At 35.5% G+C, this 21,971-nt stretch overlaps 1 protein-coding gene across 1 annotated transcript in view; it reads right to left on the reverse strand.

Moving 5' to 3' along the window:
* The window catches only part of LOC100645635, a 94,954-nt gene extending 74,340 nt beyond the window's left edge, over positions 1–20,614 (reverse strand). The window contains exon 1 of the mRNA XM_012311341.3: positions 18,111–20,614. Within this exon, the coding sequence (XP_012166731.2) occupies positions 18,111–18,243 (133 nt within the window). The 5' untranslated portion in view covers positions 18,244–20,614. The remainder of the gene's footprint in view (positions 1–18,110) is intronic.
* Between the last annotated feature and the right edge of the window lie 1,357 nt (positions 20,615–21,971).

Here is a 21,971-nt window from a genome sequence, read left to right on the forward strand (position 1 = left end):
CTGATTAACTTCTTACAGTTTGCAAGCTCACAATTTTAGGTTTATTATTTTAGAAAAATATATGAATCCCAAATGCTAGGCTTCTTTTATAATTTTGCTTTATACTGTTTGATTGTTTGAAATTTCACAATTAAAAATTCTTTTACCGTCTAATAGTCTTTCAGTTTCTCTATCAACTGACTCCCTTCTCAATCATTCCACTTTATTATCCTGACATAGATACATCATCGTCGTTCTTCCACCCCTGACTTGCACACTGCTTAGTCTCCTTACTCGCCTAATTTGTTATAAACGTCCTTCCAAATTCCTATCAGCTAAACTTAAAGCTACACCACCTGGTGTGTAAGCGATACTCCAATAAAGCTTAGAGTTACAAAAGTTCAAGTTACACCATCTGGTGTAGGTGATATCCCAATAAAAAAATCACAAACAGTGAAAATCTATTCGCTAAAATTTGTCACCTAAAATTTTGACCTAGAAAAGTAATGTTAGAAAGAATCATTAAATTAAAAGTAGTGTAACAAGCTTAAAAACGCTTTCTGGCTCTCGTAAATAAATAAATATTTATTCGCAAACATTTATCTAATTTAAAAAATAACAGGAATATATAATTTTCCGTTGAAAGATATGTTTTATTATTTCAACGGAACGCATCAAATGGTAATAATTAACGTGTAAATGTTTGTTGCAAATTCATCCTCTATTTCTTAACATACACAGACATATACATACTTTCACGTTTAAATAATAAAATTACACGCATGAAAGGAATCTACTTCATCAAGGAATCTCTACCGAAGATGTAATGAAATTTTCATTAAATATACATATCACAGCTAACAAATAATTACTATGTAACAAAAACTCCATATTAATGTTTTGCTTCTAATTTTAAATGTGAATTTACGAATGCAAATTTACGCTCAATATTGATGGAATTCGATACATATTGCAAATTCAACAATTAAAACCTCAAATTTGAAGAAAAATATTTATAAGAACGGTAAAAGGAAACTTTAATATTGGTATTCACCTGTGAGTATTAGTAACTTTTATACCAATCATTATTCGGCATATAACAACCATCTCTTCTGTACTTATACTATATCTATTATACAAGTACTTATTCGTATCCATTCGTTACTTTTTTTCAAAGAATTTCATGATATTTTAAAGCTAAATATTTTTCTACCTCCTATAGTTTCAGAGCTATAGCATGTTCTAGCTACGTAAGACTTCCTGTCTACCGATTCCAATCGAAAACAGCCATATCCGTAATGTCTTTATTCTCCAATATGCCCGGAAGTTAATGTAACATTAGTGTCCCAAGAAAACACCTAATCTAGTTCATCGCGTTAATCCTTGGTCTCCCGCCGCGTTCCGTGTAATTAAAGCTGGTCCAACCTGGCGTACATTCAAATTCGCCTCGCAATTTTTTACCGCTCATAAACCGTGACAGTTTATAGTGTCAGCTCCTATCCACCCCTCTGTTGGCATTCCTTGCATTCGTTTTACGTTCCACGACTACGACTATGGGACGATAGTGGACAGAAAGAATAATTCCTGCGTTAATCCATTAACCAAGCGTAAGAGAATTCGTTTTTCTCCCGGTGGGAACGCAACATAAACTATTTCGCTTATTTGTACGAGCGATTACAGCCGCTGAGCTGTGGCGGACAGATAACTTTAATCGCTGCGCTGAAGACACCCGACGACTAACTGACAGAGACAGGTTCGAAACTTTCGAGATTCTCGTACGAGCAAGGTTGTATTAGGCGTTGCTAACTGATTTATAAAGTCCGTTAGCGGTGGCTGAGCGCGTCAAATGTCCTCGTTGTCGATACAATTCGCAGCCGTTTCGAACATGGAAGACTCGCGGCTAGAGATAGAGCAAGATGTTTGATAATCGAAAAGGTTAATCGGCTTCAGTGGGATTTGAAGTGAAAAGGGAATCATGCTGACCTATTTATAAGGCTGGTGCAATGGAAGATAAGTCGTCGCGGAGGTTATTATAGTAAAGACAATTTATATTTAGATGAAACGAAAGAAAGTGATCGGAAGATTTGTTGACTCGCTATTATGAAAAGGAAGTATGCGGTAAATATTTGGAATAAGAGAAAGGGAGGACGATATGATATGAGAAAAGTGCTGCAACTCACTAGAGAAAGAACAAAAAACCGTCCTTAATAGTAAAGACTGTTTAATATTATCGAGGATAATTGTAAAACAACGATAAGCTTCACCGAGCACGCAAAGACATAATAATAATTAATCTTCCGAGGTCACGAACTACATAAAAGCTACAAAAAAGAATCGTAAAGATAAAGGATCTTTGCCTTCTTGTAACTAATTCAAAATGAAATTACTTTTGATCCACTTCACAGATCTATACTTTCTACACGAACATCTCATAGGAATTGCAGCAGCAAAAAGTCACAAAGAAAACCTTGTTTAAAGTCAAAAGAGGAAGAGATGAGTAGAACGAAACGAGGGCAACTGGAAAAACCTCGAAGAATGGTTACTGAAAATTTGCCGGGCTCTCTGCTGAATTAAAGCAAACATTGCACGGAACAAGAATGTCACTATTCCTCGAATTTTAGAATTCACGAAGAGGCCCTCTATTTTAGCTATATGCCGCGAGTGCAAAAATTTACTCTTATTCGTCTCTGAAGCGTAGCTGCGCGACGTGTATTTTTACAAGAGTTTCGCGGAAGAAGCAGAGTCGTACATAAAGCAGAAGATACAGAAGCGTAGCGTCGTCTGTTTTGAAATTTCATGGCGTCACAACCGGAGTCTTCGTAGTAACATCCTTCAACTCACGTCAACGTTTCGTTAAAGGTTCCATGCTCGTCGTAAATCATTCTTTGCGGTACTGTAAGACTCGCGACACTCTTTCATCTCTTCAGAATTCGAAAAATGTGCTATTAAGATGAAAATTCCGTAGAAGCTTTCATTAGTTTTCGAGTTAAAAAGGAAAACGCCGATTCCACCGTTTTGAAGCTTACTTTGATTGCACCAAACTGCGTGTCATTAACGTAATTTGAGAGAAATTTCATTTCTGTTTCACGAGAATCGTACAATGTAGCGGAAAAGCGATTTGCAGGTGTGTACGTCCATTTTCAACGTCAAATGGATTTTTTATTCATTTAATGGAATAAAAGGGGCTCACGGAGATGTAATGAGCCGAAAATTACACGATTCCTGGAAATTGCTGATGTAGGTGTCAATAGACTGATTGACTTCAAAGAGCAACATATATTTCAGTATGTTAAAGAGTATGCGTCTTTTTGTTTCCTTTCTTTTTGACAGATGCAAAAATGGAAAATGAAATTATATGAAGTTTCGAAATACTGTAAATTGGAAATACAGTTTCTAGCACAGTCAGAAAGATACAAATTTATTTGATATAATTCTTTATAAGGCTATTACATTTTAGTCAAGCATTTCAAACTTTTAGAATCCATCCCTCGAAAGACGGAAGTACCTCAAACAGTTTCCCGTTTAAGAGACCGATACATACATTTTATGTTTTAAATTATATTTTACAAACTGCTACCCGCAACTCAGAGGAAAGCATTTACAAACTTCCGGAGTTGACCTCCCAAAGGACGAAATTTCACCAAACAACCTTCAATTTAAAATACAAGCAACGAACAACGTATCTAGCTAATTTTCTCAAGTAAAACTAAATCCTCTAGTATCTCACTTACTTCCACCGAAACTAAATTCAACCGTTCCACTTCCACTCAGCTTAGAAACCAGCACCTTCCCCTGAAAGATAAATTCAAACATTCTACCCACTACTCAAACACAGAATCAACTATAATATCGTACTATACAGAAACGAGCTTAAATATATCATTCGTATCTAGAAAGCTATTTCGACGATTCCTCTGCTATTTCATCCTTAAACTCAGCCCCCTTTGCAGCATAATCTTTCGGCCGTTAAATCTCGAGGACGAACTGGTACCGTATAAACACTTCCTCTTGCGCGCGCAATCTACCAGACGATAATCGGTGCTTTCGATACTCGTTGAGTAGATAGAAGTACGAAATTCGTCGCGAGATAACGTTCGCTTTACGTGAACCAAGAGGTTCGGTAACACGGCCAATAAGGCGGTCGAGTGGCGTTTACGTTCGGGAAACGCGTTTCCTCGCTCGTCTTCAACCGTAATCCGGAGGACACGGGCCAATTCCAGTTCCTCTGCTACGTTTAATGGCCGAGACGAGTCGTCTTCGTTGAGAATCCGCTCGTTACGAACGCCAGAGTATCCTCGATAAAAGGACGCCCGATATTGACCCTCTCTACATCGTGATTAATACACTGCGCGTAATCCCTTGATGCTTCTTTTTACTTTTTTCTATCTTTTTCCCTAGTTGATTTTTGCTTGTTGCGTACGATTGAAATGCGTAGCATTTAGAAGGTATCTGATCGAGAGTCGGCCTCTAGGATGGATTTCCACTGGGACTGCAAGCTAATTCTACGAGGACGGAAGTTTTAAATACATACGGATGATGGATGTAACAGAAGTGAAGGTTTCAGCGGAGGGGATGAAGGGTGAAATCGGCAAAATGTTTGAGAGACGTAGAAAGTAATTTTGTGATAAGAAAAATTCGAATGTGGCATGAAACTGAAACATATTCCTATTTTTTTTTTTTTTTTTTTTTTTTTTTTTCGTTGAGAGAGAATGGGATAAACTTGTTTTTCCGTGAAGTGAGGATCGATTTATAGTAAGACTTTATTTCCTTGAAGCGAAGAGAAGATCCGGAAAGATTTGTTGTCAAGAGGATTCAAGGATAAAGGAAAAGGGAAATTTTTATGAAAATATGAGAAACGTCATAGTAAGTTATACTTCGGTGAAAAAGTTGCACGGAAATTTTGTGGTGAGAAGATTTCGGATAATATGAAAAATGTTATGCAATATAAATATCGGTTATTTAAGGAAAACAGGATGATGATGCGCTTTGGTAAAGAAGCTCGAGGGGCGAAGAAAATATTTGTGCTACTTAATAAGGGAACTTTTAGAGTTCTGTAGAAGCATCGATAATCTTCTATTGTAACAAAACAATGGATGAAAGGTTTCTTTCATAACCAATTAATTCTGAAAATACCACAATGCTGCCTAGTAAAAAAAAGTTGAAAATACTGTGAAATTAAAAGCTCCCTTATTTGCAAGGAGGAATTTGTAGGCTAGAGAAGAGAATCAATTTGTACTCTAGAGAAAAAGTTCTATCGTTCATTAGCAATCTTTCACATTGTCTCGAAAAGGAACATTCAACAGAAGAGAAAAGAGGGAGATTTTCTTTCATGAGCACTTGATGGTGATAATACTACTTTGCCACCTGATAAGAAAACTAACAATGTCGTACAATTGAAAAGCCTTTATAGCGGGGAAAAGGATCAATTTTTGCTCTGATAAAGATATTCAAAGAGCAGAAAATGTAAAATATATAATTAGCCGATAAAAAAGTTGAAAGTACCACGATATCGAAGAGTTTTTCTTTAGGATAAAGAAAAATAGACAAATTTATACTTTACAGTCGGTGAATTAAAGAAATTTCTTTTTTATACTAATAGAATCATTAGTAATCTTGATCATCGTATGGCAGATCATGGTAGATTCGAAGAGGAGAAAAAGAAAAAAGCTTCTTACAGTGACAAAAGGTTATTCAATGCGACATTTCTAGTAGATCCACGATCCTCGAGGACTTTCTGTCGTATCCAGACATCGGAAGAGAATTTGGAGAATCAGAGGCAGAACAGTTCGACTCGAAGCGTCTTTGAACAACGGTGCACTTTGAACTTCTCTCCAAGCAAACTGAGAAATTCATAAGAAGTCCACGGATTATTCGACGACAACTTGGCACTCGCTACGTGTTTTTATTAAACTCAGCAAAGAGAACTTTTCACTTGAACTGACACCTTTTAATAAAACATCTCTTAGTAGATGTAGATACACGTATAGCTTTCCCTCTGAAAAACTATGTAGCCCGTATCCCACAGATCAGCTGAATTTATATGACATTGAATTGTCAAATTTTAAAAAGGAGGACAAATATCTCGAGCAAAAGTTGAAAGGTAAAAGCGACCTTTATCAAATTTCATATTATTTCTGTAAAAAAAACTTTAATATATTTAGAAATAAATGTACGCTTTAATATCTTCAATTTTCTTTTTCAATAAATTCCAATTGTTTCTAACGTTAGATCTATTAAATTGATCAAAATATCTGTTTTCATATCTTTTGTCTTTACAATTTATTATCTAACGTTATTTAATTTGAAATTGGGTTTCATTAACCCTTTGACTGCTGAATACTCGCGGCCTATGCGGTCCGTACGGACGGCGCGCGTCTAGCGCTGACGATCGCTGTGGACGGAATACTTTTTCGTTAGACTGAACTCTGTTGATTGACTATTCAAAGCGCAAATCGTAATAAGTTATAGTAATTCTTTTGCACGAGATTAAATGATTAAAAAACGTTATTTTTTAGTTATTTTTAATTATTTATTATAAACATTGAAATTTACAGTTAACTAGAATTTGAGTAATAAACTAGAAAACAATAAACTAGAAAACTAAATTTAGTAAATATAACACAAGTTAATAATTCAGTTGTGTGTGCAAAATTTCAAAACAATTATCGATACATAATCCGACATCGCATTTTCTGCATTCCCTTATTTTTCACACAAACAACACATTTCCTTCTTGATAATTAGATGCGACTGTCCGCGAAACAGGTAGACAACTGTTATAACGAGGCATTATTGGCATTTGTTTACTGCCGTTACTAAGGAATGCATTTATATTTATCTCATACAAACGTAATAGTATTACTTCTGCGTAGGTGTTCGAAAAAATTGAAAAACGCATACATGCGTCCTTAGTCCATGCCGGGTACTTACAGAAAACGCATATATATGTCCTTAGTCCACACCAATAGCTTTCGCCAGACGCCTATATGCGCTCATAGCACTCTAAGGGTTAAGAAACATGACTACGTATATTAATTTATTTTTATCACATCATATAATCCTTCAATATCTAAAAAGAAAAAAACAAAATCGGTCAAATTTTGATTTCATTAATAACTTCCAATTGGAAAATATCGTCGAATGATATTCGAAAAGGAGATTTTAGCCTTTAAAAGGAATATGTAATCAGTCTAAAGGATAAAATGAAAGTTAGACGGATGTTAAAGAGAGGCTTATCATCCAGCTCTGAACAACTTTTCGAAAGCGTCAATGAAAGGTAGGAAATGAGAGAAAGAGCCGGGATTAGAGTCGAGTGAACCAACCATGGTGCTTATGAAAACGATAAAAGCCAGAAAATTGTCCACAATATAAGGTCGAAATATTGCGGTCTGTATATTGCTCTCTTTCACCAACTTTCCCCGAATGATATTTGTTTATATCCCTACTGCCGGCGGTGCTATTCAGATCGCGAGACGACTGGAAACGTAATTTCGATATGAATACGCACGAAATGATGTCGTTTCAACGCTTTCGCGCGATCTTTCGGACGCCTTCTGTTTCACTGAATTACCGCTACAAACGGTCTGTATTTTCTACATTTCCGCTTTAGACGTTCACGAATAAGTAAAAAGTATCTCGAAATAAAACATAGAGAAACGAAAAGCGATATGTTTGAAACGAAACGTGCTTTAACGACGAGTAGAGAGCACTACTATCTGTGTGTTTTTTCTAGTTGTATTTCTAGGGAGCGGTAGAGGGGCTGAATAGATAGGATTCCATATAAAGAAAATTTCTGAGAAAGGAAATTTGTATACGTACCTACCGTAATGCTGCGAGTAGGTACTTTAATTTCTTTATACTTTATAAAATTATAAAATAATAATGTTAGGAAAGAAGATAGCATGAAAGAATATTAAGCAAAAACATATATTTCATAGAAAAGAGTTGCAAATAAAATTGGTCAACTCGACTTTGTTCATTCATTGTGTTTTCATTATACTTAGGTTAATTATATTTTGTATAAGTATCAAAATACTCTTACATGCTAATTCCTTATCGTCTCTGATTAATGTAATAGCTAGATATCTTAATAAATGTACTTCTCAGACATTCTATGTATTTCTGCAAATTATATGCATTCTGTGCATTGTTGAACCTTTAAATTTCCTATAAATGCATAAAAAATCCACAGTCTAGTAATAGTTTCACACTATTTGAATTTCATTACAATACCAAGACCAAAGTAAGTGCAGCATTGCATTGGAAGTAGTCACATAAGTCTTGACAAAATTGCCGATCGAATTTACAGTCAAACATATCTTAATTAATTTAATCGGAGGTTCGTTAGTCAGAGGTCGAACGATTCCATGCTTGTCCTTCGGTCTTTATTTTCTTGCTTGATCATGGGATAGAGTGGGAAGCTCATTTACCTCGCAGGCGGATCACTACGAAGTGATTGATCGCGTTCCGTCGTGAATCCATCGGTCAGCTTACTCTGATCGATTTCAGAGAGAATCCGCTGCAATTTTTCTTGCGGTGCATCCGGACATGAAAAATTATCTCGTGCTCGTTACGAGCACGATTACTCATGATCGAGACTTTCTGTTTCAGATAAGATGAAATTAGTTGGTTACAGTTTTTGTAGGAACCGAACGTTTCAGCACGAGATGAGAAAATTGACGTGGAAAACTTCAAATACCTGGTATGCTTAACATTTCCGATAATCTACGTTTACCTTACTCAGACATTATTTATCAGCTATTTGTAACATCATCTCTAAAGCCAAAAACAGAAATGATGCCCTTTGAAGTTTCCACATATTCGATCTCTCGTATTAAATACTTTAAAGATTTCTACTATCCTTAATATTTAACATTTCCAGTGACTCACATTTATCTCACTCACACATAATTACTTATTTAGGAACAATTCCCACTATCGCTCTTTAAACTAAAGACTCAAAAACCAGAAAGCAGGCTTAAAAGCATACCAAACATTGACGGTTCGATCCAGTACCCTGGAGATCACGCACGAATTAAAGCTCACTGATGACAATGTTCAAAGAAGCTCGTAATCCGTAAATCATTGGGTTGGTCTGATAATGCAAACTTAATGAAAGAGCTGACACCAAGCTGCTGCGCTTTAGTCGCGTGACCTCGGGACTACGCTGATTCCCTCGCTGGATATTCTAATGGGTGGCAACCCTTATACGGACCATGAACGCATTTAGTCGAATGGGTTAAAACTGCAGTTATTTGCGGTGCACTTCAATCGAATTGGCTGCCGTTTGCATAATCTCCGGCCTTCTTCGCATGCACACCGAAGCATTCTGTGTGTGCAGGCAGCTTCTTTTCCGCTTCTCAGCCGGTTCTTCCCTTTCTGCACAACCTCCATCATGCCGTCACCCCTTTCCGCCCTTCGCCGCGCCACTCTCTGGCACACTACCGATGAAAACGTTTCGCGGTTCCATCCTTCCTTTCGCTGCGGCTGTTTACGACCAGATGCAGTCTGATTTATTCCAGTCGCTACTGCTCTCCTAAGGAGCCATCGATTTCCCGATCACAGGAGCAAGATCGTTTCCGTACGCCGTCGTTTTCGAATTATACATCGTATGTGTATTATATGGATAGGGTAGAATGGAGTCTACAAAGACTGCGTCGTTCGTTTTTCACGGTATTGAGGTGGGTGTTTCGACCTGTTTGGGTTATTATTTGTTGCTGCATAGAGGGTGGGAGATTGGTTCTGTTTGAAGATCTTACATAAAGAAAATTGATAGGTAGGCATTATATATCATACGTGTGGTGGATAAAGTAAATAAAACACCTGCAATCCTCAAAGCCAGTTACATTTCCTCCTTTCGTTACTTTAAGGTTTTTTAAGGTTGTTAGTTAGTCACGTTTGATTAGTTACTTTTGTTACTAGTTGAGGATGGGCAATTAATTCTGTTTGAAGAGTACATACTCGTATAGGGAAAATTTATGTGTTGTGGAGTTATATACCATACGTATAATATGTAGAGTAAATAAAATAGAATTTTCAAAGCCAGTCACGTTTCCTTCTTTTGTTCCTTTAAGATTAATATAATAGTTAGCTGTGTTTGGTTAGTTACTACTGTGACTCGTTCAAAATGAAAGATTAACTTTATTTGAAAATCATGTGTTAAGAAAATTGTTTTAATACATCTGGTGGCAACAAATCAGTTCAGACGATAATTCTGAGGTTTTGTAAAAAGAACCAAGGGCCTAATTAATGTTATAACAATAAATATTATCGAGCTGTCTAAATTGTTTTATCAAATAGATATATACGTGATCAGATGGTTGTTGTATTATCAAATATGATCATTAAAATCAGTCTACAATCCAACATTTAATTGTCAAAGATCTTTTGGCATGGAAGAATTATGAACGACAAAAGCATTTACAGCGATCATAAGATCCTCAAACACAAGTTACGATCGATACACGTTGTCGAAGCTATGATATCTCTAGAAGGCGTTATTACTTCCTCTCCTTAGGGAGCTCAATAACAGAGGACCAATAAATCAATCTGGTCACCTATCTACTTGATATATTGCCTGATTTACATTCAGCAGATTTGCATTCAAGGTGACTAATGACGAGCACTCCTAAGCACTCACGAGACAGATTCGTCAGTATTCGTTTTCTAAATTTCGAATGGACAACTCTCTGCCTTAATTCAAGTAATGATAAGTGTATATATTAATTTAAAGTTTAAATCTTAAATTGATTGAAATATATGTTTCTAGTCACATTCCAAAACTTTATATGTATAGTTTTCATGGAATGTCAGCCATTTGTTATGGATAAAGAATTTTGTGGAATTAGAATTTTATATGTATTCAGAAGTACAAAAACTTACGGATAAATTGGAAGTGTATGTAATAATATACAGCGTAAATAGTAAAATGTATTAGTTCAATGTCCATATAAGATATTTTAATTCCATAAAAAGGTAGTAAATGTTGCTTTTTACAGTTTATAGATTTTGCTAAAATTCACGTGCTAACTATTATCACAGGTCATTAGAAATGTGTGAATACTCATGAGTGGCAGTACATGTATATATGTATCAAATTATGTCCCAACGAGATTCGAACAAGATTTTCAAAGAGGAAATCAGAATCCTCACGCTTTCAACTCAACGTCATTTAACTTCTCCTGTAGAAACGCTAGCTAAGCAGTTCCCATTTCACCGATAGCAAGGAATCGCGCAAACGACCAATTCTGCCCCCATTCGAGAAATTTCTTTCAAACGATGGAAACAAAAATTCTTTACAATTTTTGTCTCAATAGAAAAGGTTATCCACCTATAAATGATTTGTAGAGGCAAAAGGAACGAAATATTCGCAGAAACAACAAATTCGCATACTCATTCACATTGAAGCGTGGAATTTTCAATGTGAAAATATTTCGCATGGATCAGCTGCACCTCCAAGAGTGAAATGGGTAATATTAGATAGTAGATACAATATTAAACGGATAAGTTAATTCAATCACTTTAAATTTACTCATTTCTGATGATTATCTTAAATTTAAGTATTTTATCCTTTTACATCAGCTTTGGAAGACTGTCGATATTCATGCAATTTCAGATGACTTCCTTGAATAAAGGAGAATATTTTGACAACTAAGTTTGTATATATCACGTAGTCCATGAATAAAATTTGAATTTCCGTCCAAGAGACACGGGATTAATATACACAACTTATCGGATGAGGGGAAACACTTGCTGTTTACATTAAAAGAGGAAGGAAATACTTTCCCCTAACGTAGAATAAAGCATTTTATTTTTTATACTATTCACAAACGATTTTCCATAATTTAGTCACATTTCAAATTGGATAATATTCACATTGATGTGAAAAATTAATAAAATACGATTTTAACCAGACGGGATGTACAAATGATATGTCGAGTATAACTTTCTCTTCCAATTTTACGTAACGGGAATATGCTCAATATTAACCTGGACTTTTCTTCCTTAATTAAGTCAGTAATGAGTTCAATAACGAGTTCGAAACCTTGTTCGCCAACTTCATGATCCAACGTTGCTTGTGACGACACATTAAATTCTCTTCTATAAATTGATTTCCCTCCTCCATTTCAACGGTGCGCGCTACTTTCGCTTCATTTCGTCCTTGGTTTCTTTTCTTCCTCTTTTTTCCGCGTCGTGTTTCACGAATTTATTCGCAACGTACCCTTTGTTCACTACGCGACTCGATATAACAACGTTTCCGGTGTTTCGAAGTCACGAGTCGATTTCCCATTTGCCATCATTCCTTTACAGTTGTAAAGAGCTTGCGCGTAGAAACATATTTCACTTTAATATTTGCTAACATCGAAAAAAATCTGGGATCTTTAATAGAATAAATGCAAGAAATTACACTTAATCTAAACTTCGATCTGAACTATTAAATTATTACATATTGGTAATTTTTTGTATCATTTATAAATAGAGAAAAATATGCACGATATAATGTCTGAAAGATCTTAATTGTCAAAAGAAATTAATTGAAGTTAGTATATATTTGACGAAAGTTTCTACTTTTACTTGCGAAACAATCATACAAGGAAATATTAATGTTGCTATTTCAACATAAATATCGATATTAATTTTTGGATAGTGTAAAAATATTGTGAAATTTAAGTCCTGAAAGATAACACTATAAAATTATTATTTCACGAAAATATACCAATCTTTAGGAAAAACTGAACGTAGGAAATATTTAAACTTGGCAAAATTACGAATAGAAATTAAATTTATTTAATTGGATTGCAAAATTTTGTAGTTCACGAATTATTTCTAAATCCATAAAATGCAAGTAAAAAATATTATAACAACGAACAAAAGAAAACAGATTCAACACTAAGGATGCAATTCATGAATATAAATGGAAATGATGAGGGAGTTCAGAACATGGTACGCACATCATGCTAATTTGCGTAATTTGTTACACTCAGATGTAACAACGGCTAAAGCAAACAGGTACTCCTATTAAAAATAACAGGTAACTAGGTGTAAACAACGGATCGTGACAAATGACGAAATGTGTTGCGTTCTAAAATACACAAACATATGTAAAAGTCATGTTGAATTAATTTTAAAAAATAGCAAAAACTATGAATAAATAAAAGGGAACAAATACAATTATTTCAAAATCACTTTTGTCTGAGCTTAAGCAAATATGTTTAATATTTAAAGCACACATTTAAGTAGGAAATAAAGGAACACTCGGAAGCTTCAAGTCAAACTGAAGACTATTCACATATTCGTGGAGAGCTTGAACAAACCTTTGAGCTTGAAAACTCAAGATTAAACAGAAAGCTCTTTCTTTGTAACGAGGTTAAAAATATTTGACCATAAAAGCTTAACATTCAGCTGAAAAAAAGGTTTAAATTTAAATTCAAGGATGAACTTGAAGGTATTATTTGCATAAAGAAATTAGAAAGAATTCCCCTCTGAAAGTTTAAGATCAATGTGAGCTGCAGTGGATGTCATTATCGTAAATTCCACCGTACTACTACTATTGTCTACTAGAAGACTGTACCAAACCAAAGAAAATTCTAAACAAGTGATTCTGATTATAAATTCAAAATTAGGTCTATTAAAGTTCTCGAAACATATTAGAATTCTTCATTTGAAACATATTCTTGATTTGTAGCCTTCTGTAAATTAACGTGGCTGCTAATGAGCCAAATAGATCGATGCAAGAATAAAATCTTAATGAAAAGAAAGATATTTTTCAAAATGTAATTACCTGTCAAACCTTACGCGATTCGCTTGGGATTTCTATATGTACTTCCAGTTGTGATTTCAATCAAAATATCATGCGTTTGAGTTTTACAACGCGTGGAACAAATATCGCGCCGATAAAAAGCGAAATTGCACCTGGTACGCCTCGTTTCGTCAAACAACGAATTGCGTAGGTGAAATATATTAAAATATTTGGTTAGCTGAAATATTTATTACACGGGATTTCAGTCGCCCCGCCAATCCACGCTCTTTCGCTATCACCAGTCGTTCATCGAAACATCTCGCGATTCTCTTGTAAATATATTTCCGTTCATATTTATCGTCCGACGTGAATGAAAATTACAGAAACACGCGGTTGAAACGTTACGTTATAAACGACGATTACCGGACTCATTATTTAACAAGTGCCGCGGTTAGTCCACGGAATGCTTTTAAAGCTTCGCCCACGATTTTCAACTCGCTCTTTTGTACGAGTTGACAGAAGGCGATTGCATCTGAAAACGTTCGCATAGAATAGCTCGAATTAGAAAAGTTCGTTGTAATCGCATTTGGCGCGAATTTTACGTTTCATGCATGTTATTTAGTTTTTGCATCTTGAAAATGAAAACGAATTAAATAAAATGATGGCGAATACAATGCGCTCCTTAATTAATATATTCTATTTAGAATGTCTTTACATTTTTTTTAATACGTCGAAATAATTTAAATTTTCCATTTTCTTTTTTTAATTTTTAAGCTGTATTCAAATTTTTGTGCAAATTCATGTTTCTGAGAACATAATTAAAAATATAGAACCCCGATAGAAAATTGTCTTCAAAATATTACCAAATATTACTGGTATTGTACTTTGGGTATTTCATATATCTTTCATATGTGCATTCTATATAATTTTCAATTTTCAATAAATGCATAAGCTGTATAGCTGTATAAGCCATTATTAAGATAATAAAACGATGAAAGGAACAATAATATTTTTTATTAAATTTATTAGATATTTTAAATGAGACGTTTTAATTAAGGGGGACATTGCTATGAATTTCACGTTTCGCGTGTATCATTTAATCTGGATATTGATCCTAACAACAGAACCATGCATTTTCATAAGTATGAAATTGAAATTTAATAAAGACAACTTAATTCGAAATGGGTCGATTTTAATTTTTTCAAATGTAAATATAATTTGTTTTCCATGTAACGACGCAGAATATCAAAGAATAGATATTACAAACGTCAGGAAATATTTGAAAGTATTACATATTGAACTAATCGTCTCTTCTCAACATCTCTTCTCAAAAGGTGCTTTTTATGGAATCCAATACGTATGCAAAACAATGTCAACGTTTAGACATTGTGTAACAGCCATTGGTATGCTCGATAAACGTCATTTTCAAAAGGTATATTTCACACTTGAAATTCATAAAAATATTTAAAGTATTCTCGTAACCACCTACGTATAGACCAAAAATTTCGGATTCACCGAGTGTATAAAACATGGTGAAAAAAACAGAGTGTCATTCATCTCAATACATAATTCACTATAAAATATTCTAGAATTTGAACGCAAATACGCTCTTAGGATCGATGTTATCCCAGTAAACATCCAGATGACAGAAATTGTGTCAATTCCGATGTGAAAATTTCACTTTGACGTATATTTAATTAAACTCTAACGTTACATGTCGACAAACGTTGAAATTGATGAACATGTGGTTAATACACTGAAAACTGTCAATTTCTGTTATGATACACTATAGCAATGAAAAATCTATTTTTTCGTCAGTATTGTAACATAATATTTCGTTGCAATTCGTTCATCTACTTTCTGGACGAAGATATAATAAAATTATTGACACAAAATAAAATAAAAATTTGGAATCATGGATTAAATTAAAGTACTTCTCATTATTTCCTATTAATCTTTTGATTTTTATTCTAGGAGGCACAGAATTTTATGATTGAGTTTTCTGAATATTTATATTACTGATGGAATGATATTGATTTTCTTCCATGGTTCAGCTGGAATTACTCACTTACAGGGTGTCTCAGTAATCATATTACAAACAGCAGAGGAACGATTCTACGTGCAAAACTAAATCGAAAATAAAAAATGTAATTTTTCATTGCACGCTCTGTTTTCGAGAAAATTGAAATTATAATAATAAAATTAAAATTATTTATCCTACGAATTGTTATATATATAATACCAACCCAAATCCCAATATCTGAATCCAAGAACACTCAGCTGTCGGCTATTTTTCACAGTTCACAAAGTTAACACCTTCACTCTGAAGGTTCTGATCAGTTCGATATTTCCCAACTTAACACCTGTGCCGCAAAAATTCTGTTCAAGATCACAAACATCTAGACCCAATAGCGCTAGACTATCATCCATTTCGCATATTTTCAGACCCAACACTACGTTCAAAACTACGGTCTATAGAATCCAACAGATGGCTGGCCAAATGGAAGAATCTTGTCCCGTGAATCATCCTCGTGTCTACATTTGTTAATAACTTCCGCCCCTCGGTTGCCAATCACCCTAAAATAAACGAATTCTTCAACAGAAGTAGCGCCAAGGGATCAAGGATGTTTCGTCGCGGGTGAATATAGCGGTCGGCTATATTTCTCAGAGCTAGCTGAATCGCGCCGTAGCAATTAAGCGTCTCAAAGCCAAAATCTGAACGAAAAACGCGATTCAATTTACCAACCGTTCGGCTATCCGGTCAGATAGCCGGTAAACAGCAGTCGAAAACCCGTGAAAAAGTTTCAATTATCCTAGGCGAAGATTAAATTCCCTGCCGGGCATCAGAGATTAAAGCGTTAAGAAGAAACGGAAATTTATGGCCCTCGATGAATTTGTCGTCTGAATTTCCACCAGCCCATCAGCCTTTTGTATTCAACAGAAAGCAAGAAACAGGGAAGAATTTAAACTACATCATTTTGTACCTAATCGCCGCAAAATTTCCTAGTTCGCAGAAAAATATGAAGAACCTGCTTCCAGATTTCAGTTTCACATCGAAAATTTTCTCAAAATATGCCGATTTCGAAATAGTCTTTAATTTATGATTTAATTGGATTTAATTTCTTTCATTTGAAAGAATATTCTCGTAAGTAAGTACTCAAAAAAATTCCGAATGTAAAAATATACAGGAAAAAAGAGAGACAGTCATTTTGAATAAACTGTATTGTAGTATAGAAATCTTCATAATTTTAAATATTCAAACAAGTTAATAATGTGTACGTATTCACGAATGTTTGCAAATCCGTAAAACGAAAAAATAATTCGTAAAATAGAAACACAATTTACGTTTCCTAATATTATCCGAACACACGGCTAACAAGTGTGTACTTCATTTCCTAACCAAAGCATTCTCATTTATCTCTATCGTAAACGTAGTATTGTATATGTTCTGCGACTTGTGAATAGTGGTGTACTGCTTTAGCTATTTCCTGCATTAACACAATATCTAAAGCAAAACAATGAAATATCATACGCGGGTTCCATCGATCTTTCAATTTACAATTAACACCAGAACTGCTCATAACTAAAGTATGAAATTTGTACCAAACCAAATTAAATTGAAATTAAATTTATTGTGAAATTAAAATGAAAGGTATACAAGAAAATACACAATACGACGAGAAAAACAAGCTTTTATCCAAATATTTTACAAAATATTATCTGCCAAAAATCTCTTCAATTGATAATTTTTTCCATGCATTGTTCAGTTCTAGTATCAATATCAGAATTAAAATTTCACTTCGATATCGGTATAACCTAATTGATTTAATTGATCCACAATCTATTATCCACATACTACTATTAGTTAATATTATAAATATTATAATAGATTTTAAAATCTACATCATAGACTGAATAGAAAAAAATTCTACAATCGTTATTCTAATTTTCTTTATTTCAATACTGTCGTCTCATAATAATACCATTGCAATGCTATTTATATCCATTGCAAGTGATAAATCTTCCGCTCCTTCTCTATTATTAGACAGTAATAATCAGACTGAAAATATCTACGCTGATTCATATGTTTATAAACGTAATTTAAGAAGCGGTACCTAAGTAGTCAATTCTTTCACGTACTAAATACTGTAAGAAATAATATATTTCTGTGCCTTCAAATTTTCCACAAATGAATAAAAATCCACAGTCTAGCAATAATAATATATTAAATTGTTAATGACTTCTAAAATAAGAAAAAATGTGTGGCGAGCTGAAATTTCACCCAAAATAGGAATTGACTCTATAGCCCCAGTTCCGACTTCGATTAATTCTACAAACTTCTGCCCATAAGTGTTAAGCGAATTCTTAGAAAGAAGTAGAGACGTTTTCTCACCTGTCCCGAACAGAGAGCAGAGCAGCAGTAGCGCGAGCCGCATTTTCGTCGGACACATCCCCTTGCACCTGAAATACGAATCGCTCGCGATCGAAGTGACACTCGAGCCACTCGCTTGCCTCGAGTGCTTCATCGTTCGCTCGACATCTAAGAAATGTCTCCGCGCAGACCGATCGTCCCTCGAGGGAACCACTCGCGTCTTGTAATTTGCACCCTGCAACTGTTAATCCAACCGATTGGGACACCTGGATAGCCTCGATCCAGGACACCTCGCACTTCTTTACCACTTGGCGAGTTTCCACCTTACTAGATTACACTTCCTCTCCTCCCTTTTATCCTCTTGCTCTTTTTCGATCTCGTCCTAGAATTTCAAAAGCTCCTTCGAATTCTTCCACCAATTCGTGGTCGACACCGAATGTCGAAACGTTCGATGGGCGGGGACATTCGGATCGTTTGGATCGAGGTGGCGAGATGTAATACCGTCTCGAACGTTTCCTCCGCTCTTTATTCGTGATTCCAGATCATTGAAACTTTGACTTTTGGGTTTGATCAGAAATATCGCTATTATCAAAATTCTTCTATTTTGAATTGATCCTTTGCTTAAAAATTAGCAATATAAGTCATTCTTTCGAGATTTAGGTTTTCTTCTTCCTTCGTTTTAATCCAGTTTAATGCACGGATTTATAGACAGATTGAATCACTTTAATTACACTTTATAATTATAACTGTGTAATGTAGATTAAGGAAATAAATCCTTCATAAGACAATTCGTATATTTTTCGTGTATCTTTGGATCACAGACTCGATTAGATCGAGTAATCCAATCTAATGAAATTTATAGATACCTAAATCGCTTTTGTCACTTTTTATAATTATGTTTTTATAGTGGAACGTATGTCGGGGAAATAGATGGTTTTTAGGAGATTTATGTTTCAACAAGAATCCAATTTATCCAGTTCCGATAATCCGATTTATAGACACACAAATCACGTCGATCATCTTTTATAATTATATTTCCACGCTGGAACGTAAATCGAGGAAATAGCTTCCCTTTAACGGATGTACATATATTTTCTTCGTGCAACGTTGGGGCACAAGCTTCAAACGTTTCCAATAATCCAATCTATTAGAATTTATAGATACCTAGATCAGTTCGATCACCATAAATCGAGGCGATAGATCGACTTCGAGAAATTTACATACATTTAATCTTTATATTGGAAATTCATTTCAAACTTGAAATATTCTTAACAATTCATTTTGTGGACACTATGTTTAAATCACCTTTGATCACTTTTTATAATCTCACGATAAAACTCATTTAATTTTTTCAAAATTCTCACATCACTATTATCCCAGACTCTTGACCATACGCACTACTGAAGCTCACGGATCGCTTAGTTGCTCGATAATAGCTAAAAGAAACCGGTTGCACTTGCTCATATACTTCAAGTGACCCACATCTTTTTTCTATCCTCTCTCGATGGAAATTGCCAATCTTGCCGATACTTTCCGTCCGTCCTTCCGGTATCTACCGCGTTCTTACGAGAAGCTTTCGAGGCGTCTCCCCGGTCTCATTAGCCCGCCCTTTCATCCGAACACTACCAGGTCATCCGATGGCGAGTTTAATCAGCAAATCCGCCGAACCAACCAGTTCGTCAACCACCCGTATTTGTCACTTTGGTCAGCGACTAATTAGTAATCGAATTAATTATCCACTATTTTCCTGAAAGACACGTTTTTCACCGACGATACCATTCGACTATATTTCTTTCAGTTCGTTAATCATCCAATTAAACAACATTTAGGTGTTCCAATGGAATTAAATACAATTTTAAAGAGATTGTTTCGTCTAGTGATTTACGTACACTCTATTGTACAATGTGTTTACGGTACTGCAGTATTCGGCTTCCGCGTTGACTTCTGGTAACCTGCTGCAGAAAATTAAGAGACGCTTCCTGCGTCACCCTAAAACGCATTCAAACGAGACACAGCCACGTGCCACTTAGCCGCACACCACGTGACACTGCCTCGCGATATGGTTAATTGTCACCATCTCTCTTCCTACCGATCGATACGATCGAACAGTATCACTGTATCACTCTAATCACACTTGCTGCATCCGATCACTTGTCCTCCATGAATCCATATAATCCTCATAAGGTGTAGGTATTTCGTGATTAAATTATATTCCTCTATCACTAACCATTATATATACTCCTGAACAAGTTGTGTCGATACTTGGGCACGACTTGCAATGTAAACAGAATCTCACTGAAGGATGTTACCCAACGTTTACACGCACGGAATACAAAACGAAGCGTAAACCGACGTTCACAATCGCACACGGTGTCGAATTTTGTCCGAGTGTCACGTTATCAACGAAACGTTTCACTATAAAGCTGCTGGATTATAGAGAACTTTTCGCGTCGATCGTACACGTCGCGATATGTTGACAGGGTATCTTTTCCGTCCGAGAGTTCGTAGTTGACAGAAAGCCTTGGCGGGAGCTGCACGACGAATAAGGTGCCACTCCCACCCGCGCATGCTCCTCCACTCTAGATCGTCGTGCCCTCTCGGTCGCGCGCGCTCTTTCGCTCTCTCTGCTCGTTCCTTACCTCGCCCTTTTGCCCCATTCCAGTGCACGCGCTCCTTCACCGTTCTCTCTTGTCGTCCGCGTGTTTCTTGTTTTGCTTGAACGCGCTTTCTTTCTGTTTCGCCTCACCCCGCTGTTCGTTCATTGCCTTCGTCGATCACGAACCATCCCCTACCAACTCGCTGCTCAGGCACGTGCTACACGCTCCACCCGTCTGATCCATAAACCAATTAATGCGGGAAATAAGTTGAAAATCGACTCTGCACTCCGCAACGGCCAAGTTTCATCAGATGTTTGCGTGATACTACCTGGTTATGGTGGATAATAACAATTGCTTGTGAAGCGATGAGAGGTCGCGTGAATAGTGGCTTACGTTGGATTACATGGGAGATGTTTGTTCGATGGTTTTATCCTATAAAGCATTATAATGTATTTGTATCAAATAACACGAAAAATTCGAGGTATGTAATCCTATTAAAAAACTTTAGAATATGAGATCATCAAGCAAACAACTCGTATAAAGTCCAACCAAAATAATAAATACTCGCTTGGGATTTTTGTAAGAGAGTGTTTGATGCTTACTTGAGTTGGTTGAAGATGATTTTCGGTAGAGATTGAGAGTCTCCTTTGCGACGCTCTACGTTTTGAGTGTTTTGAATATTTAAGTATCTTGAAACTTTTGGGGATTTTTAACGCTTTGGAAGTTTCGGAGATATTTAATACTGTACAAGTTTCGAGGACTTTTAATACTTTGACACGATCTGAGCTAATTTTTTTAGCAACAGCAACAGTTTCGTTTGGATATATTTGAAGCTCTCTAAGCATTCTGAAAATTCGTGACGTTTGCGACACTTCGAAGCAATTCGTCGAACATTGCGAAACTGACAATTTTATTTCAATCGTATCGATACTTGTCCTTTCACATAGAATCTCTCACTTGTCGATTATATCGTTATTATTGAGATACGTTGCTTACAGTATTCTTACTATTGAAAAGCAAAAAAACACTATCTACTGCAGAAATCTGACGTTACTATTTAGCCAACCCAATATTATTAACCCAAATTCGAAAAATCTGAAAATCATATCAACACTCTTATTTAACATTAGCTTGTTACTCATTAAAAAGAAAAAAAACTCGAAGCAACCAAGGAATTTGAACATACAGAAGAGCTCCAGACGCTCATTTTCAATTTCGAGATCACGGAGCTTATTTAATCTGTCTCACGTTCCACTGGAACTACGACGACCAACGATCTCCTTGG

The sequence above is a fragment of the Bombus terrestris genome, chromosome 8 (genome assembly GCF_910591885.1).
Source record: "Bombus terrestris chromosome 8, iyBomTerr1.2, whole genome shotgun sequence".
NCBI lineage: Eukaryota > Metazoa > Arthropoda > Insecta > Hymenoptera > Apidae > Bombus > Bombus terrestris.